This window comes from Ochlerotatus camptorhynchus, unplaced genomic scaffold (assembly GCF_037179485.1).
Source record: "Ochlerotatus camptorhynchus isolate MF236.1 unplaced genomic scaffold, CSIRO-AGI_Acam_v1.1 ptg000374l, whole genome shotgun sequence".
NCBI lineage: Eukaryota > Metazoa > Arthropoda > Insecta > Diptera > Culicidae > Ochlerotatus > Ochlerotatus camptorhynchus.
This window is the reverse complement of record NW_027040862.1, coordinates 1,287,093-1,314,982: the sequence shown is the minus strand read 5'-3', so window position 1 is coordinate 1,314,982 and position 27,890 is coordinate 1,287,093. Positions and strand designations below refer to the sequence as shown.

At 43.5% G+C, this 27,890-nt stretch overlaps 2 protein-coding genes across 2 annotated transcripts; one reads left to right on the top strand and one right to left on the bottom strand.

The window, feature by feature from the left end:
* Positions 1–2,815: 2,815 nt before the first annotated feature.
* Positions 2,816–27,466, bottom strand: LOC135710284 (thioredoxin domain-containing protein 9). Its single transcript, XM_065232812.1, has 4 exons — positions 27,365–27,466; positions 4,283–4,478; positions 3,863–4,222; positions 2,816–3,793 (listed from the first exon to the last, which is right to left on the bottom strand). Exons 2-4 carry the CDS (start codon positions 4,457–4,459, stop codon positions 3,674–3,676), a joined length of 657 nt encoding a protein of 218 aa, XP_065088884.1. The 5' UTR covers positions 4,460–4,478; positions 27,365–27,466; the 3' UTR covers positions 2,816–3,673.
* LOC135710248 (uncharacterized protein K02A2.6-like) lies at positions 16,102–18,714 on the top strand. The gene is made up of 2 exons (XM_065232769.1): positions 16,102–17,742; positions 18,652–18,714. The coding sequence occupies exons 1-2, from the start codon at positions 16,102–16,104 to the stop codon at positions 18,712–18,714; spliced, it is 1,704 nt and encodes a 567-aa protein (XP_065088841.1).
* Positions 27,467–27,890: the final 424 nt, after the last annotated feature.

Here is a 27,890-nt window from a genome sequence, read left to right as displayed (position 1 = left end):
TAAATAGATTTGTGCAAGCTACCAAGGGAATGGAATGTGAACCTACGCTGACACCCGGCGAACTGTATGCGGCAAAGGCGCAGATAGCTAGAACTGCACAATTCGATGTGTACAAGCAGGAAATGGAATTACTCGCAAAGGAAAAGGAGTTGCCGGCCAAGAACAGATTGTCAGCACTACACCCTTTCCTGGACAATACTGGAACGATGCGCGTGGGAGGCCGTCTTCAGAATTCTCCCTACTCATTCGATGTGAAACATCCGATCATTCTCCCACGTGACCATCGAGTAACGGAACTTCTTCTGAGAGAACTTCATCTGCAAAATCTCCATGCGGGGCCCACTCTGCTTACAGCTACAGTAAATCAGCAGTACTGGGTGATCGGACTACAGGCAGCAGTACGACGAACAGTTCAAAGCTGTATTCGATGCGTAAGAATGAAGGGACACACGGCCAATCAGCTCATGGGCAGCCTGCCTGTGCCTCGTGTAATGGCAACCCGCGCATTTACCCACGTTGGCGTTGACTACGCCGGCCCATTCAAGATTCATGCGCTGTGCGTTAGAGGAGTCAAAGTCACAAAAGGTTATTTGGCGGTTTTTGTGTGCATGTCGACTAAGGCTGTACACTTGGAGGTTGCCAGTGATCTCTCAACCAATGTGTTCATCACCGCGCTTAAGCGATTCATCGCTAGACGCGGATATCCAAACGAAATCTGGTCCGATAATGGGACAAATTTCGTGGGTACCGACCGTTGGCTGCACGAATTGCAACGTACTCTGGAGAATAACAGTAAGACATCAGGACATTTCCTCTCTAATCTGGGCATCAAATGGGTTTTCAACCCTCCGTCCTCTCCGCATCGAGGCGGAATATGGGAAGCAGCTGTTAAAAGCGTCAAGAAGCACCTCTTGGCAGTACTTGGTTCGGAAGCACTCACCTACGAAGAACTTGCAACGATTTTGGCTCAAGTCGAAGCATGCCTAAACTCAAGACCCCTCTGTCCACTATCGAGCAATCCTGATAGTTACGAAGCTTTGACACCCGGTCATTTTTTGATTGGTCAACCGTTGAATCTCATTCCGGAACCTGATGTGCAGCATATCCCGTCCAACCGCCTGGATAAATGCCAGCTTGTGCAGAAATACTCCGACGAAGTTTGGAAGCAATGGCGGGACGAATATGTGGCTACGCTGCAACCGCGTACTAAATGGCGAGTTACGGAAACGAATGTTAAAGAGGATCAACTGGTGTTGGTGAAAAATGAGAACGCTCCGCCGGCTCAATGGGAGTTGGCACGCATCGTTAAGCTTCATCCAGATGCAGCTGGAATCGTCCGGACTGTTACCTTGCGGCGTGGTCAAGCTGAGTACCAGCGCCCGGTACAGAAGGTCTGTATCTTGACATCGGATTGAGGCACGTGGCCTCAAGGCGGGGGAGGATGTTCCGGTGCGAGAGCCCCCAATTCTAATCGTACACCACATCCGCATCTACCTTGCACCCATCTGTCAGTGCAGAAGCGATTAGCACATGTTTTTTCCTTCCAAAAACATAACATGTAAAACCATCGAACTGTAAACAACAAAAAAACAGAGAAAATTAAAAAGTTGAATTAGCAAAGTGACATCGTCGGTTTTTTCCTTGTCTCCGTGTTCCGTCGGAATTCAGTTTTGTACAGAGGCAATTTGCTCTACTGCGTAAAATATGGCTGCTAGTTCCGCAACGTATACGGAACAGGGTTTTTGCAGTTGATATGAGGCGCTATGAAATTCGTTGAATACTCCAAATCCAGTGGAAGCGTTTATAGTTGACCCATCTGTGAAAAAACTCAGATTCTAACTTATGTCACTCTTTTTGTATATTGGACATATTCCTCCTTATTGTGCGCTGCAAGTGAGGTGAGGTGACCATCCATTTATTATTATTATTTAGCTTTATTTAGGAGGCTTTCAGCCTTAGGCTGGTTCGCCTCCAAAGGTGACCATCCATTTGATTTACACGGACCGTCACCTCACTCGCGGTGACTTTTGTCACCGCACTTGCGGCGCAGAATACTCGCGCAACACGAGAAAAGGGCCTATCATTGTTGATCGATTCTCTTCATCGATTGTCTTTCTCGCGAATAACCCGACTGCAAATGAATTTCCCATTCAGTGTGTTGAATGTTGATTCAGGGGCAAGCTAACATCATCTTCTGTCGATTTATGCTGCGAGCTTATTCGAGAAATTCGTTTATGTTGCCGTGGTAAACCAAAGAGAAAGTCGGTGAAGAGAATCGATCTACGAGTATAGGCCCTTTTCAAATGTTACGCGAGAATAAGAGGGATTAATCGTTCTTTCCGCTCATCCGATAGCTGGTCTGTATTCCCGATTCTGACTATCGGTCGACCCCCGTGTTTAAACCCTCAACACCTAAAATCCTCAAAGTAACAGGGCTTTCTGAGTAAAACAAGACCAAAAACAAACCATATGGAGTTTTACATATCATCAGTAATAGAAAACTTAAATAATTTATTAATATATAGTCACTAGGCTTGCAAAATCATGCACTTACTGCGTTCACCTTTTCAGAAAAAAAAAATGCAACTTGCACTGCCCACGCTTTCTTCCAATCAATCGGACGACATCAAGCTCTAAACCATTATTTTTATCCTCATCTGGCAATTGTCGCGACTTAACACACTGTTGTCGTTTTGTCTTGCGCTACTAAATGTTAGTAAGATAAATTCGACATTATGCGGAAACATAACCATAAATAGAATTAAACTGGGATGATAGATAAAACCAAACCTGGGTTAGTTAAGCCCCTTCGCACTTGCGAAGAGCTGAATAATAAGTGATTGAGTTGCTGGGTAGTCGGTTAAAATGTCAATTTCGTTTGTAGATTTGCTTCTAGTTCAAGTTGATAGACCTAAACTATGTTTTTTTCAGAGTAGGTAAATCGAAATATTTTCCTAGCAGGTTATGTTGAGTGTTTTTTTTTATTCGAACGCGGTTCTCTAATATCACTACTAAGTTCGCTTGTCAATTGGTTGAACATTGTTAATGCGGTGTGCATTTTTTTTAAACTTACCCTCAAAGCAGGTTTGTTTTCTACTCGTTTTGCAAAACTCAATTGGTTTTTTTTTCCACTCAAGCAATTGTCGCTTCATGTTTTCTCGTCTCTATCACGTTTGTTTACTTTTAACAGAAAGGACGAACACTTAAGAGGTAGAGAATTGGAGGGGATATACAGCAGGGACATCAAAATCACACTGGTTCTGGACATAAAGCAGAAAGTATTATCTATAATTTTGATTTTGGCGCAATAAAGTATAATCGTTAATTTTTTTTTGGTTTGTTGGTAGCACTAAAACACGCAGTAGAAACATATAAACAAGCTAGAACAGTAAACATACACAGGCCGACGGACTACACATAGCACGTCAATGTAGATTTGATAAATTGCCAAAAGGAGATTTTGCATTGCTGGCTGCTTTGAGTGATTTTGATGAGGGTGTGTAAGTTGTGTCGCGCTTCCTCAGGAGGAGATCCTTAAATACTACAATATAATAATGCCTAAATACTAGAAAAGGTTCATCTATCGCGATGTCGATCGATTTTTGTCTGTTTTAGTTCCTGTTGATGTTTGCTACCAGAGCAGTTTTTGAATGGTTACCTTCTTTTTGGATGATTAATCATCGAAATCGATATCGGAATCGTCCGAGTCGTACCCACCACGAATCGTCTTTTTTGCGCTGTAAGTGGAGGCCTTCTTCTTCTTCTTGTCATCGGGAGGCGTCAGGAGGTCACCCTAAAAAAAAGATCTCAAATTATTCAATCAAATTTCAAACAGTTCCACTCCCAACCCCTATCAACTCACACTATACTCAATCGAACCGGACTGTGCGATGCGCCACTCGAGCATCTCGGTGCTGAAATCGTCACAGTTGCCCAAATCTGAAAATCCGACGATGTAGTCCTTCGTTTTGCTGTCTTTGATCAGTGCTATGCTGGGGATGACTTTGATCCTCAACCGCTGCGTCAGGAAGGGACACTTTTCCGCATTCACTTTGCAAAATTTGGCCTCGACATGTTTGGAAGCCAGAATCTTCAGATGCATATCGACGATCCGACAGCGGGGCGTCGAATCCCGATAGAAGTGGCACACAATGTTGGCAGATTTTTTGCTCACCTCGAAGAACTCTTTCTCGTCCGCCAGCTCGCTGTATTCGCCGTGACCCTGAAATGGTAGATCACTGTTTAATGCTTTAGTTCAGCAACACCTGACGTTCTGTCATACATTATTCTTCCACTCCTGCCGTTGGGAGGCCTGTTTCTTTAGCTCTTTGATTCTTTGTTCGCGCAGCTTCTCCAGATCCTCTCCACCCAAGCTGTCCAGTCGGGAAAGTTCGCTGTCCAGTTGTTTCTCCAGCTGGACGGCGGCCGAAATCAGCGAACTCTGCAGCACTTGCTCCATGATTGTGGGGAAAAAATACCTAGTGGGGAAGAGAAGAATCAGAATCACTGAGTGGTTCGATAAAAATTGAATCGTTTTAGGACAAGGTTCTACCAACAATCAATACGAAACTAACGATTTTAAATTGGCTCACCACTTTAGTAGCCTATTGGTCCCAAGCAAACGATTAACGTACCCTATTCTAGTTGAAATTCTATTACTACACTATGTTTGTTTTGATTCGCTATGAAAGTTTGACAGATAACATCAGGGGTGTGTGGATTCATGCAGAACATGCAGGGGTGAGTGAAATAGCTTGGGACTGCTTGGGACCGTTGTTCTGGTACTGAGTGAGCCAAAAATAATAATGATTTTCTTCGGGACCCAGTGGTCTTAGAGTTACCTCTATGGTTCTACTTCGCGTTTTCAGTGGCACTAATCTCGCCATTCAAAAGTCATACTGATCGGAAAATTAACCGCAGCAAGCATGGGGGGGGCCTCCCTTAGCTCAGTCGGTAAAGGCGCAGCTACAAAGCAAGACCATGCTGGAGGTGACTGGGTTCGATTCCCGGTCCAGTCTAGGAATTTTTCGGGTTGGAAAATTTCTCGACTCCCTGGGCATATAGAGTATGATTGTACTTGCCATACAATTATACTAATGCAAAAATGGTAGCAGGCATCGAAAGCTCTCAATTAATAACTGTGGAAGTGCATCTAGAACACTAAGTTGAGGGCACGCAATAAGCTAATATGCCATAAGCAATAAGCTTGAAATGCGAAGAAGAACTTTGTGCTTTAAGCAGATCGCCAGTGGGCCCGTAAAAATTCGAAGTGGTGAAGCAAATTGTATGGAAAACATGATTCCGTCAATCGTGTCCTCAAGGGGAAAGGGGTCAAGCCTACCTTCGAGGCCAAAAAAGCGAAATTTGGGAACTTTCTTTATTGGAAAGTAAGCGACATATTTTAAATCGATTTTCACACATCGAAGTTACATGAGAAAATTTCGAGATTTTGAGACTAGGCTAGTGTTATTATATTCTTTAAATTTTCGAAAAAAAATTAAAATATAAAATATGGCAGCAGGGCTGATAGCAGTGTTAAGCAATAAAAATAGTGAATTAGTGACTAAAATCTTTTAAAAAAGTGACTTAATAGTGACCAAAATCATTTTAAAAAGTTACCAAAATGCGACTTAAACATTATCAGAAAACTTTCAGAAATAGAATCATGCAAATTGATTTGTCAATCATCCAAAAAAGGTAGACATCGATTTCCTATTTGTACGCATTTGTCAAAAGTTTATAATATGCAAGATCTTCCACAACTAGATTAAAAACTTACAACTCTGTGTAACACGACTTTCAATAACAGAGATATTTTACCATATTTGAAATTCTTATGATCTCCTGAATTAGTCTAGAATAAATCTATTCTCTAACACGTCACGCTTTTTAGATATTTTTTATGTCTTTATAATAGAGACTTTCAGCCTTATGTCCGTTCACATTACAGCCTATATCACGTAATATAGGCTGTCTTGCAATGAGAACTCATACATAGGATTTCCAAGAGAAAACTAGTTGTATGAGTGCTCATTGCAAGACAGCGTGTATCACGTGATATACGATGTAATGTGAACGGGGTATTAGGCTGGTTCGTCTCTTTTTTTTAAAGGGGTTACGCCTACCTGCAAGACCGAAAAAAAAGCGAAAGTTTGGATTTTTTTCTCGAAAACGACGCAACATATTGAAAATCGGTTTTCTGCCGTTTATTGAACACACATTAAATGGTACATTTATCAGTCGATGCTGTAAAAACGAGGTCCTGGTGCCCCACGCGGCTGCTCCCCGTGGACGATGTTCTAAAAAACGCTTTTTGCGGTGCCAACTGCGGTTTGTGATGTAATTATCTGAAATAAAAAAAAACCATGCCAAATCGTTAAGCATGTGTTAAACTAGTCCTTGATCGTTCGGTTTTTTTTTTTTTTTTGACAAAATGGCGGCCTTGCAAAGTTGAAGTGCCGATTTTTGATCCTTAAAATTTGTCGGCTGTAAAAAATCGAAATTAAATGATAGACGAAATTCGAACGATCGTGGACTGCACAAAATAGTACCATAGAGGTAACTCTAAGACCACTGGGTCCCGAAGAAAATCATTATTATTTTTGGCTCACTCAGTACCAGAACAACGGTCCCAAGCAGTCCCAAGCTATTTCACTCACCCCTGCATGTTCTGCATGAATCCACACACCCCTGATGTTATCTGTCAAACTTTCATAGCAAATCAAAACAAACATAGTGTAGTAATAGAATTTCAACTAGAATAGGGTACGTTAATCGTTTGCTTGGGACCAATAGGCTACTAAAGTGGTGAGCCAATTTAAAATCGTTAGTTTCGTATTGATTGTTGATAGTACTGAACAGAAATCAAAACGAATCGGACGAATCGAATGTATACATTTCGAGAAATTTTTGGCACCGGTTTTGAAAATATGATTCCGAGATAACCGCGTTTAAAGTTTCAAGTTGGGTTTAGTCCACTCTAAGTGAATATTTTTGTACGTCGCATAACTTTCACAATTTTCATCGGATCAACTTGATCTTTTGAGGAAATATTCTTGACTTTATATACTTTCGATTAGTACAATAAAAAAAAAACGATTTTTTGAAAGTTTGCAGGTAGGCGTAACCCCTTAACAGAAGAGGCATCGAAGGAGCAAACAGCAATAATGTGTTCGACAGACTGCCGAATCCCACAAAAATCGCATAGGCTTTGATCGTATCGTCCCGACCAGGCTTCCTGAAATCTCGTGAGCACAGAGAAGAGATTGCGCTACCTAATTTCGTACCGCTCTCAGTTATGGTGAGCTGTGTGAAGTAAACGAACGAGGCACAAGGGAAATGAGCGAGCCTTGTATCAATACATGCGAGTTTCTGTTGCGACGTGCATAGCGATGTCTCGTCTCTTGCCGGGTCGAGCGGGGAGCATGGGCTGCGTGTACATGAAACAGCTCGTGTGCATTTTCTCGTGAGCTCGTCTCGCGTACTTTTCTCGTGCTGGAAGATTGGTTGTTTACGCAGTACGGTGTATTTTTATTAAGAAAGATAGAAGGATTAGTAATGTCAATTTAAAACCACTATCTTATTTGCTTATCCTTGACAGAAGTCTGCACATTGTAGACAAAATACGCGTATCTGTCAAGGATAAGCAAATAAGGTAGTGGATTTAAATGAAAATTACTAATCCTTCCCGCATAAACAATAACCATAAGAAGCGCCTAAACACCAATTCGGGATATCATCCCTAGTTTATTTGGTATGGTCGTACTATTTATGATATCGGTAAAGTATGGTACCCGTTTATTAGGGTTCTCTTTTTCTTTATACAGGAATTCCACTAAGATGCCCACATTCGTCAAAAATTTTTATTTTTATTTTATTTTATTTTATTTTTTGGCAGTAGGCTTCGCATATGGACAAATTTACTTCACCAAAAACAGTTTTTTTTTTCTTACACGTTTTGATTTTTTTTATATTGGAAATCCAAGCGAATCAGTTTTTCCTTATAAGGATTAGATAGATTCCTGAAAAAAAAATTACATACACGCACTTAGAGTAAACCACACTATCCCAATCCAACTTTTTTCTTCATCTTTCATGATGAGATATAAACAATATTTTTGCACACTTAGATTTTTTGCCAAAATGGGCCGAGCAGCTCGGCTTTTTATATTACGATGTTTTGAAACGCAGGATATTTGAGCATATTCAAGGGAAGACCATTTACGGTTACAAGTTCGACCATTGATGAAATATAGGTTTTATGGTCGATTCGTACCTCAATCTTTGAAATTTTTCTCGAAGGACCAGCGTCACCTTGATCGTCATCATCCAGCAGCCCTCGTTGTCGTGCAAAATCTTTGTGAAGAGTTTTGTAGTGTCGATGGTAACTGAATTTCCTCAGGTCAGTTAACTTTTTGTTGCACAACAAACAAATCGCCTCTTTTGCGGCGATATTTATATTGAACAGTTCTTCATCACTGACAATTCTACGCGCCATCTTTCAGAGAAAAAAAAAACTGACACGAAAAGCACAACTTCTTCCGACAGCACAAAATATTATTTTGTGGCGAAAAGGTACGCGAGAAAATCTCACGAGCTCTAACGCGCGAGCTGTCTCAAGTACATGCAGCACAAATACCTCTCTCGTGTCGGAAAGCGACGAGACATTCTCAAACACCTCACAATTATTTACGAATGAGAAGCAAAAGAGCAAAAACCAACTCGTATGTGATATGCCCGGGCGCAACGTTAATAGAGAGAAAAGTGGAGAGAGAGAGTCAAAATGTTCTCGTCACTTGAAACTGATGCGCGTTTGCAGGAAGTCTGGTCCCGACCGAGACGGCTAATACATAGGTGTAACAGTCGGAAGAAGTGTTAGTTTGTTTACTTAAATGAACCATGCCCATTTTGTTATGGCATGTTTGCTATAAGAAATGCGCCTCGTGTTTATTAGCGAATTTCACATCAAAGATCGATTAATTGAGTAGGAAATCAGTTTGGCACGGCATTTGTGACCAGCATACACCTTCCGGTAGTATGAAACAGGTCAAAAACTGTTCAAATCCGCAGATAAAATTTTTGTTTTGAATTTCTGTATAGCAAAATAGTGAACTTTTCGTGAACATTAACGGCAAAGAACTCACCAACACTGGGAGACTGTGAGTTCCTGCCCACCTGTCATTTTCCATCGTGGGTCCCGACTGGAAGTGACTAATTCGTGTGTGGCCGGTTCGCAACCTAGATAGGATTCGTTGTTCTTTTCTATTGATTTGGTCATTCCATTTGATAGTCTCACCTTTGACCTTACGAAGAAAAAGGTCTCTCTTGTTGCCATGCCACTGCCCAAGCTACCGAAATTATGTTTTTAACCCAGGTTTTGGCACCTTGAAAGGGTACCTGTGTGGTGAGGTGCTACGAATCTCGACCTAAGGCCGCAAGCTTATCTGCGCTATCATTGCCCGGGATGCCGCAGTGTCCGAGAATCCAAACGAAAAGAGTGTTAGGTTTCACTGTCGCCCGGATCATTTGTACCCATGGGTGACGTATACGGTCCATTTCAAGGGCTTTAAGGACACTCGCGGAGTCTGATAATATGGCAGTTTAAGTTGCCTTTGCATTGGTCGCTGCGATGAATAGCTATGGCCTCAGCCGAGAAGACTGAGCAAATGTTTGGTAGTCGCTGGTGTATCACAAGATCTCTTCCTGACACACCAACACCTACTCTGCCATTGGCCTTGGAACCATCGCACACTGGGGACAAAATCGAAACAATGTGTTAAAATTCAATAACTTCGGTGCTCGCTGGAACAAGAGACTAAAAAATAGTCATTCTTATAGAAAAAAAGTCTCAGGAATCGATTGGAGTTGGTTTCATCTTGGGCACGATAGGGTAAGTTGGGGTTTTTCACAGTTTTGCCCTAAAATCTCCTATTTTGCATGTTTGTAATGCTGTATCTCAAGATACCGATGATATAGACAGATGATTTCTTCGGCAAAGTTGATCAGGAGGTCAAGGACTGTTGGATGATGGACAGAACAATTCGGAATTCCTCCGCTAGTTACTGCTATCTATGATCTTCTCTGGCTATTACGTCCGAACTGTAACTTAACGCCTGCTCTCAACTTAGTGCTCTAGATGCACTTCCACAGTTGTTAATTGAAAGCTTTCCAAGCCTGTTCGATTTTTACATGTGTATATTGTGTGGCAAGTACAATAATATACTATGCCCAGGGAAGTCGAGAAATTTTCCAATCTGAAATCCTAGACCAACCGGGATTCAAACCCAGCCACCTCCAGTATGGTTTGCTTTATAGTCGCTTTAGGGCTTTGAATCAGTGAACCTGGATGAGAATTTGATCCGAACTCAAGGACAATTTGGAGAACCGTGAGTATCTTATACACCATCAACTATAAACGAACAGCAGAAACTGTATAAACGTGTTTCGGAAAGTTTTGTCGGTGAGATCATCGTGCAGATTTTAGTTGACCCAGTAGATCAAATAATCTGACCTCTAGAACAATTTGAAGAACCTAGAACTTCTAATACACCTTAAATTGATGTTGTTTGGACATGTTTAGTTGCTAAGGACCTTGTATCAGTTATGGTTGATCAGGTAAATCATTTGATCTGAGCTCAAGACAATTTGGAGAACCTTGATTATAAATCAAAATAAATCAAAAACGATCCGCAGAAACTTTATGAACATGTCTTTGTAGGTTTTGTCGCTGAGGACATCGTGCAGTTCATGGTTGAGCCAGTAGATCAAATAATCTGAATTCCAAAGCAACTTGGAGAGCCTAGAACATCTCATACACCATCAATTACAACGAAAATGATGTGCATTATAGTCATGGACCTGGGTGCATAAACTTGCAATTATAAAAATTTGCCCAAAAAAATTTCATTCTGTTAAAAAATGTCAAAATTAAGCGGAAAATATGGTGGACGTCACTTATCCGTAGAAACAGTGAAAACTCTTTCTCCGAAAATGTATGGTTACGTCGCTTTGTCTCCAGGCTTCCAAAACACATTTTTATCACGAAGAGAGTGTTTTCTGTGTATCTTCGGGTATAGATTATGAATATGAAGAAAAGTGAAAATTGACCATGGTGGCGTTTACGTCACTTTGTCATCTCACGGCAGTAAGGGCTTTGTACCGGTTATGACTGACCTGGTACATTATTTGATCTGAGATCAAGGACAATTTGGTGAACCTTGAGCATCATATATACATCAAACTGATCATGAGCGATGTACAGAACCTTTTTGAACATGTTTGAGCAAGTTTCGACGCTAAAGACATTGTGCAGGCCTTGGTTGTCAAATGTTCTAAACTACAGAATGCTTTGGATAACCTAGAACGTCACTTGAGCTTCCGGCATACACGAATCCCCTGGTTAAAAAGAAAGCCCGGGTAATAGCTGATGAACTAGAACGGGAGTACGGCATGAACATCAACCGTCCTAAGATTGGTGGGTCCAGAAGCTGCAATAACGGCAATATGGCCCGCCGTTTATTGGCAGAACCCGGAAAATTTGCAAAAATCATCGGCGTACACAAGGTGGAAAATCTGCGGCTTTCTTCTAGAGTATTGGATCCTACCAAAGTTATGGAGTTGTATAACACTCTTTAAAAGCAGAATTTAAATGAATTCCCATACCTAATAAAATTGCCACCATCCATACATAAGAACATGCATCTAGCAAATTTCATTGAAAAATTGGTAAGCTTAGATTTAATAGTATATCGAATCACAATCATAAATGTTTTGTTTTCTTTTTCTTCAATTGAAACATCCAGCCTTATACCATGAACTTTGTTGACGAGCAGTCCGGTGAACGTTGCCATAAGGTTTATAAATTCATTCGGCCACATCTAGCTCGGAAAACGTCTCCGGAAGAAAATTTGATCGACATGATGACCGAAGTTTTGACTAGGTCTGACCCAAAGCTTGCCTGTTTCTTTAACCAGAGCAGACAATCGATAAGTACTGATGTCAGGTTCGAAGAGAGGCTGGACGAATACACCTTGAAACAAGATGACAGCGATGAAAACCATGGAAAAGCGGATGACTCATCGTAGAGAGTGACGAAGAACATGATGACTCCGGTGAACTTAACGAGGAGAGCGATGAAGAAGACACTTGAATGTTCCGTTGGATAAGTACCACAGATGTGTCCCTGTCGCTCGCACACACACACACACACACACACACACACACACACACACACACACACACACACACACACACACACACACACACACACACACACACACACACACACACACACAAGAAAAATACATGAACATACAGTAGCACAAACATATTCATTTCAAATGCTCACTAGCGCCATCTAACGAGAGAATTCCGGATTGTTCCTTGACCTCCTTATCAACCCTAATAAAAATTGTATGGTTAATTTGCTTAACGACGTGTTCTGGGTATCATCCAAACCATTTGAGGAATAGTTCAATGATTTGGGTTATCATTCGTTTATGGTTATTTTTTATTAGGGAACTTTGCCGTAGAAATCATCCGTCTAAAAAGTCAGGATCTTGAGATACAGCAGTACAAACATATTAACTTCAAATGCTCACTAGCGTCACCTAGCGGGAGAATTCCGAATTGTTCTGTCCATCATTCAATAGTCCTTGACCTGCTGATCAACTTTGCCGAAGAAATCATCCGTCTAGTCAGGATCTTAAGATACAGCAGCGCAAACATATTCACTTCGAATGCTCACTAGTGTCGCCTAGCGGAAGAATTCCGAATTGTTCTGAAGAAATCATCCGTCTAAATAGTCAGGATCTTGAGATACAGCAGCACAAATATATTCACTTGCAATAATCACTAGCGCCACCTAGTGGAGGAATTCCGAATTGTTCTGTCCATCATCCAACAATCCTTCACCCCCTGATCAACTTTGCCCAAGAAATCATCCGTCTAAATAGTCAGGATCTTGAGATACAGCAGCACAAACATATACACTTCGAATGCTCACTAGCGCCGCCTAGCGGAAGAATTCCAAATTGTTCTGTCCGTCATCCAACAGACCTTGACCTCCTGATCAACTTTGCCGAAGAAATCATCCGTCTATATCATCGGTATCTTGAGATACAGCATTCAAATCATGCAAAATAGGAGATTTTAGGGCAAAACTGTGAAAAACCCCAACTTACCCTATCGTGCCCAAGATGAAACCCACTCCAATCGATTCCTGAGACATTTTTCTATAAGAATTACTATTTTTTAGTCTCTTGTTCCAGTGAGCACCGAAGTTATTGAATTTTAACACATTGTTTCGATTTTGTCCCGGAGCGCTGTATCGCGGTTATTGCGATTCCGACGGTTCGTTATAATCTTGATTGACAATCTTCTCGGACCGTGTTGAAATGTTTTTGGAAGTTGAGGTGGCGGTCTAAATAGACGCCGAGAATGCGACAGCAGGTCTTGTATGGCACTGTGTTGCCTTCGATTTTGATAGGGTTTGACTCCGCCCGGTGTCGGCTGTTACAGATGTGTGTTAAGTTACTCTTGCTCGGTGACAACTCAAAACCTACCGATTTGGCCCATCTGTTAACGGTATTGACAGCTGCTTGAAGCTTTCTTCGAAGTGAAACTGGTCTATGCCCGACAACAACGAGGACGATTCGAGTATGAATATGGCATTGAATCTGTTTTTGAAAGTTGGTGCACAGGTAAAAAGTGAGGCTACGCGACGCCACTGATCTTTGGGAAGGTCCCCAAAAACTCCTTTCATAGACACTAGGAACAGTGTGACTGCGAGAACAGAGCCCTGGGGGACTCCAGTCTCTTCCCTTGCGATGTTAGACCTATGATTCTCGATGCCGACTTTTTTTTTTTTTTCCTTTGGTTTGTTTTTTCCGTCGATCTTGTTTTCCGTGCTGAGCACCAATGCTACCGACGTGCCAGGAAGGCAGCTCCCACACCTGGACCCTACCTATCGACCCATCAACTCATGAACCGGGGACCAACGGCTTTACTTCCCATCCGAAGGAAGGCGTGATAAGAGATGTTATGCCTCAGAACATCCCGGCGGCGCCGACTGGGATTGAACCCAGGCCTGCTGGGGTGAGAGGTAATCACGCTTACCACTACACCACCGGCGCCGTTGATGCCGACTTGGAAGGTTCTGTTCTTGAGGAAATTCTGGACAAAGTGAAGTAAGTGGCCGGATAGGCCCCATTCAGATAATTGTTTCAAGACGAAGGGTGTCCATATCCTGTTATAGGCATTAGACAAGTCCAAAGCTGCTATGTCTACGTGCTGTTCGGCTTGAAGGGCGTCATCTAGAACTTGACCGAGCGAGGCGAAGTAGGTTCCCGTTCCGAAACCTTTACGGAAGACATGTTGTCGGTAATCCAACAGATTGTTGTCTTGAAGGAAGTCAGTAAGTCTGCGGTTGACCATACGTTCCAGAACTTTACAAGTGCAGTTTGTCAATGAGATTATTTGGTATGGGAACTACCAAGCTGTGTCTCCATTGCTTTGGGAAAACATCCTGGGTTCAGTTCTGGTTCAGAAGTGAAAGAAGGATCTGCTTGCCCCTGTGTGGTAGGTGTTTCAGCAATGGGTAACCAATTTCATCAGGGCCAGCAGATTTACTATTACTGTTCGCAAGGGCTAAGCTCAACTCCAACATTGAGCTTTTTAGATATGAACTAAGATGATCTTTATGTGATCTGCGAACTTGCATCACGAAGGTGTTACATGAGTTACATGAGAAAATGTCGAGATTTTGAGACTAGGCCAGCGTTTTATATTCTTGAAATTTTCGAGATGACAGACGCCAAACAATTTAAATTATCAAATATGGCAAGATATAAGATGAAAAAGTTAGAGGGACATAGTGAACAGATGGGACATAATGAGCATCCCGCACTCCAGTCCCGAACCTCTAATTATTCGAAACAAATTAATTGGTAGAAGGTTCAATATCACCATTGAAATGATTAGGTATTGACACATTAATTTGTTTCGAACCATAAGAAATCCAAGGCTAAAGCACAGGAAGCTCACCATGCCCCTCCTTCCCCTAATTCTGAGGTGAAGTTCCTGGTAATTTTGAGAAGTATTTCAGGAAAATTGTAAGGAGAAATAAAGGTAAATTTCAAGGTAATTCTGAGGAGCCGGGGATTGAAGATAATTTCAGGAAAATCTAAAGCAATCATTCAATGAAATTTTTGAACAAATTTCCAAAGAATTCTGAGTAGAATTCCAGGAAGATTCAGAATCACATTCTCAGAATAGTTTCAAGGAAACTCTTATGGGATTTTAAGAAGAGTTTCAAGAGAATTATGAGAAATAATCCCATGGAATTCTGATGTGAATTATAAGATAATTTTGGAACAATAGTTTAGGAACCCTCAGGTAAATTCCAAGAGCAGAAGAATCCTGAGTATAGTTCCTAGATAATCATGATAAGAATTTCTAGAAAATTCTGAAGGAAACGTTTATGGAATTCTGAGCAGAATTAAGCGGTAAGAAATGGAGAAGTATTCTAGATTCTGTGACATGAAAAGTTCTCAAGTTTCTAAAAGTTATTAAAACTGCGGGACATAGGACATCAACAAAGCATTTGAGATATTGAAATTAACCGAAACTCAAGTGTCTAAGTTTGAATTAAAAGTAGTCGCTGTCATTCCAATTCAAGAGCTCGATGTGAGCAATTCAAGTTTGCTTTAATAAAACATTCTTTTGTTCGTCTGTTCGTCTCGGCCTGTTCATTATTGCTCCGTCCTGTCCACGTAGTTCCTTCAGGTTATGGGCTCGTCTACGAAGGAAAGCTCTGGAATTCCGCAGTTGAATGGAACGAACTTCGAGAATTGGCGGTTTCGAGTTCAACTGCTCCTGGATGCGGCAGAAGTTTCGGACGTATTAACCAAGCCAGTTCCCGGTGAATCGGACCAGCGAAGGGCGAAGTTTTTGCAGACAGATCGGAAAGCGAAGTCCTTGCTAGTTGGATTCCTTTCTGATGAATGACTAGGCATAGTACGGGACAGGAGACTGCTCGAGAAAAGTGGAAGGCACTGGAACATACATGTTCAGTACCGGGTAGTCGAAACTGGTCAACCTTTAATGTATCATCTTGTTCGCTCAATAAAATCAGTTTTGTCTCAGCAGTCAACCTACACGCGTGTTTACTACAGTGGCTACGAGGATGTGCACTTGAGCAAAATGGCGGCCAGTGCGGCGAATTTTCGTAAATTTGAAGAGGAGGAGGAGGAATGGCAATTATTTAAGGAACAATTGGAGGAATGGTTCAAGTCGGCAGGATTGGAAGCCGGCAAGAAAGTGCCAATATTGATAAACTGCCTCAGTGTTAAAACATATAAGTTGGTACGGGATTTGTGCACGCCAGCGGTTCCGGCGGAGAAGACCTATGCGGAATTGTGTCAGCTGCTGGCCTCACATTTTACACCTACAACGGTGGTTCACCGGGAAAGGAGGATGTTTTTTGCGGCAAAACAAGGAGAACAAGGACCGGAGAACGTAAACATGTGGATCGCCAGGATCAAGCGGTTGTCTGCCAATTGCAAATTTGGAAACCATCTTGAACACAACCTAACCAACAAATTCATAACCGGCCTATCAGGAAGAGCGTTGGATCGAGTTTGCGAAGAAGATGAAAACGTCACATTCGAGAAAGCCAGAGAGCTCGCGCTGAAGTACGAGCAAGAAGAAGACCGAAAGAGTGTAGAGGCGGAGCATGTCAACATAGTCCGACAGCGGATGGACCGAACGAAACACGAGGAGTCGCGTCGGAGATCGCAGGTGAAACCATCGAGCGAAGAAGTTGAGTGTTATGTCTGTGGCAGACGAGGCCACGTCAGGGCAAACTGCCGTTTCCGCAACAGTGTTTGCAACAGTTGCAGCAAAAGAGGTCATCTTGCGGCCGTTTGTAGGACCAGAACGAAGCATTATGTGGAGGACCAGGAGGCGTTTCCAGATCACGATGTTTCCGACGAATGCATCGAATCCCAGCAGAATTTCATGAGTAAGCCTGTTGTGTTTAGAATTAAAAAGATAGAAAACATTCCCGACAAGCCGATAAAAGTAGGTGTTACGATCGACAAGAAAAATCTGGTTATGGAACTGGATTCCGGAGCAGCAACGTCCGCGGTATCGGAAAAGTTCCATCGGAAGTTTCTGCGGTGCTACCAGCTGAGCAATGCTAATCTAAAACTGTTAACCTACAACGGACAGCGTTTGAAAGTGCTAGGCTGCATTGAACCGGTAGTGACATACAATGGTGAACAGAAAAAAGTGAATTTCGCAGTTATCGGAGATGGAGGACCTCCGTTGTTAGGAAGAAACTTCATGCGCGAGTTCAAATTACAATTGTTACCTCTTAAGCGTATCAGTGAAGATCGTAGTGAACAGTTAGAACACGTGTTGAATCGGTTCAAGCATATGTTTTCCGGGAAGTTGGGTAAATATACAGGGGCAAAGATTGATTTAGAGGTACAAGTTGACGCAAAGCCAGTCTTTTGTAAACCAAGGCCAGTGCCATTAAGTTTGGAGCCAATGGTTGATCAAGAAATCGAAACGATGGAAACGAGTGGTGTAATAAGCAGGTGTGACTCATCAGTGTGGGCTACCCCAGTGGTACCCGTTCTCAAGGATGATGGAAATCGAATCCGGTTGTGCGGTGACTATAAAGTGACGTTGAACAAAGTATTAAAATATGTGCGCCATCCCTTACCACGGGTAGAAGAGGTAATGGGAAAATTGGAGGGGGCGAAATATTTTTCAAAATTGGATTTAAGCAGAGCATACAACCAGTTCGAACTATCCGACGACTCGAAAAAGCTTTGTGCCCTGTCGACGCACAAAGGCGTATTTTTAATGAACAGACTACCGTTCGGGGTAAAGCCTGCGTCGGGAATAGTTCAAAGGGAACTAGAAAAGCTACTCGCTAGTGTCCCAGGAGTGGTCAATTTTCTCGATGATGTGTTGGTATCCGGTAGTTCGCGTGAAGAACATTTGTGTAGACTCGAGCAGGTGTTGACAATACTAGATAATTCTGGACTGACTTTGTGTAAAGAAAAGTGCAGCTTTATGAAAAGCAGGGTGAGCTATCTGGGCTTCGAAATCTCTGGTAGTGGAATAGAAAAAACCAAGGACAGAATTCGTGCTATAGAAGAAGCCAAACCCCCTAGTAGTGTGTCGGAAATACGCGCCTTCGCTGGAATGGTGAATTACTACAGCAGGTTTGTGAAAGGTTTAGCAACATTGATGTCACCGCTGTATCAGTTGCTGAAGAAGAATTGTAAGTTTGAGTGGACCAATCAGTGCCAAGAAGCATTTGAGAAAGTTAAGGCAGAAATTTGCAAGGACATAACCCTCACTCATTTTGATCCAGATAAGAAAATAGTGTTAATTTGTGACGCGTCAAAGGACGGAATTTCTGCAGTTTTGGCACACAGAATCGATGGTCTCGAGAGACCAATAGCTTTCGCCTCAAGAATTTTGAGTGGAGCTGAAAAAGCTTATAGTGTGTCACACAAAGAAGGACTGGCTATTATGTACGGCTTGAACAAATATTACTTCTATTTGTTGGGAAAACCTTTGAAAAAAAAGTTTAAAGGACCAGTTTTTGACTCACATATATTATCTCGTTTACAGAAATCACTCTGTAGAAGTTCATCGAAGCAGAGCATTGAGGTTCCTGGAACTCCGATGCAGTAGAAGACTGTAAGCCTAAGGATCATTTAGCTTGTTGTAGGGGTGTTCAGTACCGGGTAGTCGAAACTGGTCAACCTTTAATGTATCATCTTGTTCGCTCAATAAAATCAGTTTTTTTTTTTTTTTTGTATATTAATTTATTTGATAAGGCTCAACCGAATTAACTTAACAGAGCCGAGGATTCATGGTCACTATACAATACATCTTAAAGCTATAGTCAAAAGGTACAACACAATAAACACTTTATCTTCCGCTATCCAAAAAGCCTCCTTCATCAGAACTGGAGCCGCTTCCAGTAGTTTCATTGTATGGCAAATTGTTGTACGCCAACGAGGGTCAGAGCGCGTCCATTGCAGCAATGGACGCAAAACGTGGTCAGCACTCACACACTCATCACGAAACGGTTGCTTTCCAAAGTCGACGACGCATCGACCGAAAGAACTGCTGATGAAGAACAATGAGGAGGACCACACAATGGTTGCTGCCGAGTAAACAGACGATCGCGTAGCACACATCGAGAGTGGCCTGCTTTTGTCGACAGTCGAGTGAACACTGAAAATCAGTTTTGTCTCAGCAGTCAACCTACACGCGTGTTTACTACAATACATATGCGAAGAAGTCTGTAGCAAGTCAGACCCTGTTGCGGAAGCAGTTGGTCAGGCTCCGTATGAAAGAAGGAACTTCGATGCGGCATCATTTTCAACAGTTCGACGATATCATACGCCAACTCAAATCGGCCGGAGCGAAGCTCGAAGAGAACGACATGGTATCGCAATTATTTCTCACCCTTCCCGATAGCTACGCCTCCCTTGTAACGGCTCTAGAGAATATCAACGAGAACGACCTCACATTGGAGACTGTGAAACAGTGGTTACTGGCTGAAGAATCCAAGCGGTCTGATAGGATGGAAGATTCAAGCGAAGACAAGGCAGCAGCGTTTGTTGGAGATGTCAAGAAAGATTGTCGTGTCAAGAAGACCAATGGTAACGTCAACGCAGCGGTTGGAAGCAAAGCAGTTTCGTTCATGGTGAACCAGAAGCAACCGAAGGTGCAGAACAAGCGAACCATCTTCTACGTGGACTCCGGATGTAGCGACCATCTGGTTAACAGTTTAGATTGCATGCAGTCGGTCCGGAAGCTCAAACAACCTTTCGTTATTGATGTGGCCAAAGATGGTGTGTCGATTGTTGGGAAATATGGGAAATATGAAGGCGATGTCAAGGGGATTTCCAAAGAAGGTATTCTGTTCCAGATAAAAAATGTAATTTTCGTACCAGAGCTGCGAGACAACCTGCTTTCTGTCAAGAAGATGTCCCAAGCCGGGATTGACGTGTTGTTCACAAGCCGCGGCGGAAAACATCAGGCGCTTATGAAGCAAGGTGATGCGGTGTGGCACAGTTGCGAGGAAATCTCTACGAGTTGGAGTTAGATCTGGACGTGGTACGACCTACAGCAAATCTCTGCGCAGCGGAGGTCAGCAACATCTGGCATCGTCGTTTGGGTCACGCCAGTCAGACCACGATGAATATGTTAGTTCGACACAATATGGTGGAAGGTCTTGGCCTAAAAGTTGATTCAATTGGATTCTGTGACACATGTGTGCTTGGAAAGCAGTGCATAGAACCCTTCAACGGAACTCGTGAGCGAATTCAGCCAACTGTTGCATACTCACCTCAACAAAACGGCGTGGCTGAACGGTTCAACCGAACCTCTAGTAGAAAAGGTGAGAACCATGCTTATCGACTCAAATATGCCAAAGTTCATGTATTTGGGCTACAAATGGTGAGTCGACAAACTGGAAGGAGTGTTGTCCCAACAGCTCTGGTCCTCACAAGTTCCTACCTCACGCTTCCACGGGTCAACCGATGACAAAGACCGCCAGCAAAAGATGCTGGTAGCATAGCCTGGGCAATGTCACCACGATAAAAACATGGATCCGGATCGTGGTGATAGCAAAGTGAGGAGGTGCGACCCTCGAGCGTCTGTTCACCATGGAGGTGCGGCTCAAACAGCGTCTGTCTCGGAGCGAGCGGCTGAATAAGAAATGCTGTATCACGTCAGCTACACCTAAGGTGGCAGCCCCACCAACATGATGTAGGTATCGCGACCCCGGTAAGGTAGCATACTGAAACCCCCAACATTACTCAGAAAAACGAAGAAAGAGAAAACAACGAACGGAATTTTCGGCAACCAACCCGGCAACGAAATAAGGACAATGAATGGAAACTCGGTACTTGGAATGTCAGAACCTTAAATGAACCTGGACGAGCGGGCCTTTTGGCTCGTGAACTGCAAAAAGTGAATGTGAGCGTAGCTGCTATTCAGGAAGTACGGTGAACGTGAATTCCGGGCGGTGGATCCCATCGCCAACACTTCCTTCAAGTATCATATCTATCACAGCGGTGGCGATAGGGCAGAACATGGAGTAGGGTTCATAGTGATCGGGAAGCAGATGAAGCGTGTTATGCGGTGGAGACCGGTAAGCGACCGCATCTGTGTATTAAGGATTCGGGGCAAATTCTTCAACTACAGCCTGATCAACATCTATGCGCCAACCAACGATAAATCCGATGGCGTGAAGGACGCGTTTTATGACAGTCTCGATAAAACTTATGATGAGTGCCCAAAACACGACGTGAAGATTGTAATCGGAGATGCAAATGCGCAGGTCGGGAGGGAAGATTTCTTTCGTCCAATCATTGGTACAGAGAGCCTACATACAGTAACCAATGATAACGGCCTGAAACTGATAAACTTCGCCGCTGCTAGAGGTATGGCCATCAGTAGCACCTACTTTGCACGCAAGAATATCCGAAAGCACACCTGGAGACACCCAAATGGCGAAACTTGCACCCAGATCGATCACATGTTGGTGGATGGCCGGCACTTCTCAGATGTCATTGATGTAAAGACTTTTAGGGGGCCTAACATTGACTCAGATCATTATCTTGTTGTCTGCAAAATTCGGGCGCGTCTATCGACCGTTACGAATTCAACGAACCGGAGATCGATGCGTTTCAATATCCATCGCTTGTCAGTAGAAGGTGTTGCTGCAGAGTACCGCCAGAAGCTTGATGAGCGGATTAGCGAAATCAACGTGAACGAGGACCTCAACAATCTGTGGAACACAATCCACGGAGCGGTGAACACAACAGCACAAGAAGTGATAGGTACAGCTCAAAGACGACCACGTAATGGCTGGTTTGATGAGGAGTGCCAGAGGTTGACGGATGAGAAGAACGTTGCCAGAAGCCGGATGTTAGTGTCTGGTACCCGGCTGAACAGAGAGCGGTACAAGGTAGCAAGGGCAGCTGAGAAACGAACCCACCGCAGAAAGAAAAGGCAATACGAAGAACGCGTGATTGCTGAGGCGCAAGAAAGTATGGAACAGAACGATATGCGAAGGTTCTACGCGACTGTCAATGGTGTGCGGAGTAAAACAGCGCCATCTCCCGCCATGTGCAATGACCTTGAGGGGAATTTGCTGACAGATAAAACAATGGTGGCTGCCAGGTGGAAAGAACATTTTGAGACATTGTTGAATGGAGAGAGTGAGGGAGTATCGAGGAACAGAGTAAACATCGCAGACGACGATCAAGCTGTGGAGCCTCCAACGCTAGACGAGGTTAAAAAGGCAATACGTGAGCTGAAAAACAATAAGGCTGCTGGGAAGGACGAGCTCCCGGCCGAACTTTTCAAACACGGAAGTGAGCAGCTGCATCAAGCAATCCACCGTATTCTAACGAAGATATGGGAGGACGAAGAACTGCCTGCTAGCTGGTTGGATGACCTCATTTGCCCATTATTCAAAAAAGGGCACAGACTCGAGTGCGCCAATTATCGAGGAATAACTCTTCTGAATTCGGCGTACAAAATACTGTCACGCGTTCTGTTTAACAGATTGAGACCGCTTGAGGAGTCCTTCGTCGGTGAATACCAGGCTGGTTTTCGTGAGGGCCGATCAACGACGGATCAAATGTTTACCCTGCGTCAAATCCTTGATAAATTCCGGGAGTACAACTTGCAGACTCACCATCTGTTTATTGATTTCAAAGCAGCATACGATTCAGTGAAGAGAAATGAGCTTTGGCAGATTATGCTAGAACATGGTTTTCCGGCGAAACTAATTAGACTGATTCGCGCAACGCTAGATGGATCGAAATCAAGTGTAAGGGTTGCAGATGAGATTTCGACCTCGTTCGTGACCTTAGATGGATTGAAGCAGGGTGATGCACTTTCAAACTTACTGTTCAACATTGCTCTTGAAGGAGCGATTAGGAGAGCTGGTGTGCAGAGGAACGGTACCATCATCACACGATCGTACATGCTCCTTGCCTTTGCGGACGACATCGATATCATCGGAATTGACGGTAGAGCAGTGGAAGAGGCGTTTGTGCCTTTTAAGAGGGAGACAGCGAGGATTGGGCTCACGATAAGTTCTACCAAAACGAAGTACATGGTAGTCGGTAGACAGCGTGGGAGCAATAGTGGTGTTGGTAGTGTAGTGTTGTTAGATGGTGAACAATTTGAGGTAGTGGAAGAATTTGTGTATCTTGGAACACTAGTGACATGCGATAATGATGTTACCCGCGAGGTGAAGAGACGTATTGCAGCTGCAAACAGGGCCTTTTACATATTACGTAGCCAGCTGAAGTCCCGTAGCCTGCAAACGAAAACGAAATTCGCTCTGTATAAGACGCTGATACTTCCGGTAGCCCGCTACGGCCACGAATCGTGGACGTTAAAAGAGTCTGACCGGAGAGCATTTGGTGTCTTCGAGCGTAAGGTGCTGCGAACAATACTCGGCGGTAAACAGGAGAATGGCATCTGGCGGCGTCGCATGAATCACGAGTTGTACCAAGTGTATAACGGTACGGATTTAGTGAAGCTTATAAAACACGGCAGACTACGGTGGGCTGGGCTTGTAGTGCGGATGCCGGAAGAACGACAAGCAAATATTATATTCAGCAGAGAACCCGGTAGAGGTCGTCGACTCCGGGGTAGACCTCGGACACGTTGGCTATTTGCAGTTGAGGAGGACATCAGGTCGCTAAACGTTCATGGCGACTGGAAGCGATTGGCTCAGGGCCGAGTCCAATGGAGAAGAGTACTTCGTTCGGCGTTGAATCAACCTGGCGATTCGTAGCCCATCAAGTATCAAGTAAGTATGTATTCGGAGGCAGCACTTACTGGAACGTACTTGTTGAACGCTTTCGGATAATGGTACACCTGCTGAGCACTGCGAAACCTGATCTCTCCAAGCTGCGTATCTTTGAATGTAAAGAGTTTTCGTGGGTTCCAAGCCAGCTGAGGAAGAAGTTGGACAATAAGAGTCGGGAGGTGGTCATGATTGGCTATGCTCCAAATAGCTACCGCTTATGGGACAGAAAAGTAAGAAAAGTATTCATCTCTCGTGACATCAAGTTCGATGAAGTTTCTTTACCATACGCAAATGAAGAAGATGAAGGCTCGAAGGTTCCCTTAGTGATTCCCATGCTGTATCCGCCAGAGGGAACAATTCGTCAGCCGAACAAGAAGCAGTAGCTGTTATCGAAAGCGAAAACGAAGATGAAGTCGATCCGGATACGCAAAGCACCATTGATCTGGATGAAGAACCAACCGAAGAAGCTCCATCCGAAAACCCTGGGGTGCTCTCTTCACAACATAGAGTCTGACACTAGACACAGTGAACGGGAGCGCAGGCTCCCAGGTAAGTTACTTGACTTCTTTACTGGGTTTAGAGCAACATCTGCTGGTAAAATTTCAACTCTCCCAAATCCCCCGGAATCGTACGCCGAAATCGAAGATCGAGAAGATCGACAGCTCTGGATGACCGCAGTTAGAGACGAGTTAAAATCTCTTGAGGAGAATAAGGTGTGGACGACGGTGGAATGCCCTGCCGGTGTCAAGCCCTTGCAGTCGAAGTGGGTATTTCGCGTGAAAGAGGATCAAGAAGGAAACCATGTGCGATGTAAGGCAAGACTGGTAGTCAAAGGTTTCTTGCAGAAGGCTGGCCTGGCCTACAATGAAACATATGCGACCATTGCGAAGTTGACGACGAATCGAATTGTGCTGGCCGTAGGCGTACAAAGGGGATTCCAGTTCCATCAGATGGATGTCAAGACGGCGTTCCTTCATGGTAAGCTACAAGAGAGAATCTTCATGGCTGTTCCGGATGGCTTCAAGGCAGACCCTGGGCTGGTGTGCCAGCTACAGAAATCGTTGTATGGTCTGAAGCAGTCTCCTCGTTGTTGGAACGAAAAATTCAATCGAGCGCTGCTGAAGCTAGGTTTCACACGTTCCAAGCAAGCCTATTGCCTATACACCCGTATCGACAAGAGGGGGAAAGACGTTGTTTTCATCGTGCTGTATGTCGATGATCTCCTGATAGCAGGTATGCAGCTGACCACCATAATGAAGCTGAAACGCGAACTGTCGGCGATGTTTGCAATGACCGATTGTGGAGAGTTGACTCACTTTCTTGGGATGAAGATACGGTACGATCAACAAAATGGTAGAATGATGCTGTCTCAAGAAACCAGCCTGGAAAAGATCTTGCAGAAGTTCGACATGGCGGAGTGCAATGCAACAAGGACGCCAATGGAGAAAGGATTGAAATTGGATCGTCAAGTGGCCGAAGGTATTCAAGAACCGTACTGTGAATTATTGGGAAGCCTGTTGTACAAGGACGGACATTTGCTTTCCTATCGGATATCTTGGGAGATTCCAACTTCAACCTGCACAACAACATTGGACAGCTCTGAAACGGGTTGTACGATACTTAAAAGGATCGATGGAGTGTTGCTTGACGTTTACTAGAGACAATCAAGTGACGCCACTCATCGGGTTTGCGGATTCAGACTGGGCCACCGATACTGACGACCGGAAATCAGTAAGAGGATTTGTTTTCCGTGTTTTCGGATGTACTGTTGCGTGGCCAAGCAAGAAGTAAACAACAGTTGCAACTTCTTCAAGCGAAGCGTTGAGTGCTGCAGCATCGGAAGCAATATGGCTATTGTGTAACCTGACTTATAACGAATATTCGTTGTATACGAGTACCCCGAATACAACGTATGACTCGTCTAATTTTGCATAGCATTTGCAATGTAAACTTTAGACGAACTTTACGTTGTATTCGGGGTACTCGCACAGATAAACAGACATAACACTCGCAAGTTGTTCATCGAACAAGCATTTAACGGTCAATTAAAAAGTATCGTAGTTGGTAGTACCGCCACCTGTAGCGCGCATAGTCAATTCTCTTGCGTTTGACGTTTACACACTACCGCCATCTGTTCAGCGTACTACCCACCACAGTGTACTCAACAGATGGCGGTAATGTTTTAGCGACGATGTTTTACAGTGAGAAATATTCAATGCGTTATGTCTGTTTGTCTGTGGTACTTGTATACAACGTATATTCGTTATAAGGCAGGTAGCACAGTAGTCGGTGTTCTAGACGATCTCGGTGAGCTGAACTTTAAACCAATCACCATATACGAGGACAACCGTGGATGCTTTGGTATGACCAAGAACTTGGAGAGTAAGAGAGCCAAACACATCGACATGTTGATCATGTCGCTCTTTTTTGCTCGGTTAGTGGCCACCCTGAACCAATTCTATACTTTCATTTCCTCAACATTCACCTTAAGTCTGATAATTGGCATTCGTTAATCACTTAAACTTTCCTAAATTTTTGAAAGGTTAAATTGAATGTATTTAATTTAGATGTTGTTTATTCAATTGGACCATGTTCCGAAGTGATTGATAACGTCCTGTTATCATTAGTGCCTGTTAAAGTTGGTCTGCACATATCGAACATCTCTCAGCCTTTTGAATTGATAGCTATCTTTACACTTTCTCGTTAGAATAAAGTGCGGCAAGTTTGTTAGGGGCCATGCAAAAATTACCTCCACAACTTGTACGAACTGTTTACAACCAGGGGGTGTAACGCATCTACAAATAATAATCAGCTAACAGTTTCGACAAATTGACGTTTGAATGTTGGATTACAAAAGCAAATACGTCATTTTGAAAAAAATTACCTATATAATACAATAATAGTCATTCGTCCTTGAATTATGACTCCTATTCCCCGTCTTGGACATCCCAAGGAAATCCACACCTATTCAAGAACCTGCCGACAGAGCCAAAACTATTCCATGCATGCCTCTTCAACCCTCACCTAACGTTAATGGAAGCAAATCCATCACAAGAGTCTCCCTTTTGCGCTCTTGACTCCAGTCAAGCGAGGGCGTATTGAATAATAAAAATAAGATCAGGTTTTTTTTTCGGCTTCAAGCCGGAGTGTGTCACCCATTTACGGTGGGCAGCTGGCAGCGGACTGGGGGAAGCAACAAGCGGCAAACGGGTGCTGCTGCTGCCTTGCTTCCCTAGCCTGTGCCTGTTGTCACCATGCCATCCCGCAGAAGAGCAAGAGTAGGCGGCCGGAGAAAAGCAAAGCACTAGCGCTGCTGGAGAGCAACAGCAACAACAGCGCAGTGAGGAAAAATGAATTCGGAACCCGAAGCCGGAAAGCACATGACGCATGTTTCTGCGATTATCGGTCGAAACGAGCGGTCTTCCGGGTAGAATTTACCGGAAAACGGAAGGGTCGGTTTGAAATTATCGGAAAACGTAGGATGGTACTTACCAATTGGATGATTTAATTAAAATTTGGTCGATTTTCGGCTCCCGTTAGATTTTGCTCGCTGCGGTAGTTTTCTTTTCTTCACTGACTGACTGGATCACTCACCTCACCACACACCACAAGAAGCGGCCTTTTTCGCTCTTGCACGGACGGCGGAGACGCGATAGAATGCAATAAGCGGAAAAGAGAAAGCAATACGGAATACCTTCTTTTTCTGCTTGTGCAAGAGAGAAAAGCATATGAATACCGATGATGCAGAGAACACTGTCAAACTTTATTTTTTTATTTTGCGACGCACTTTTTGCACTTTTTGACGTTTTATCGCGGAACAGGTCTATTCGAAACGGGAAAAAAATCCTGAAAAACGGCCAACATCGATTTTTCAAGTGAGTGTCCGAGAATTAACGAATAATAGGGTCGAGCCACTAATTTCATCGATTGAATCTAATTTATTCGTTTTCGTTCAAATTCAAATAGTTCCGTAGGGTCTGCACGGACGATGAGATCAACTCAAAGTTGAGTTGAATTC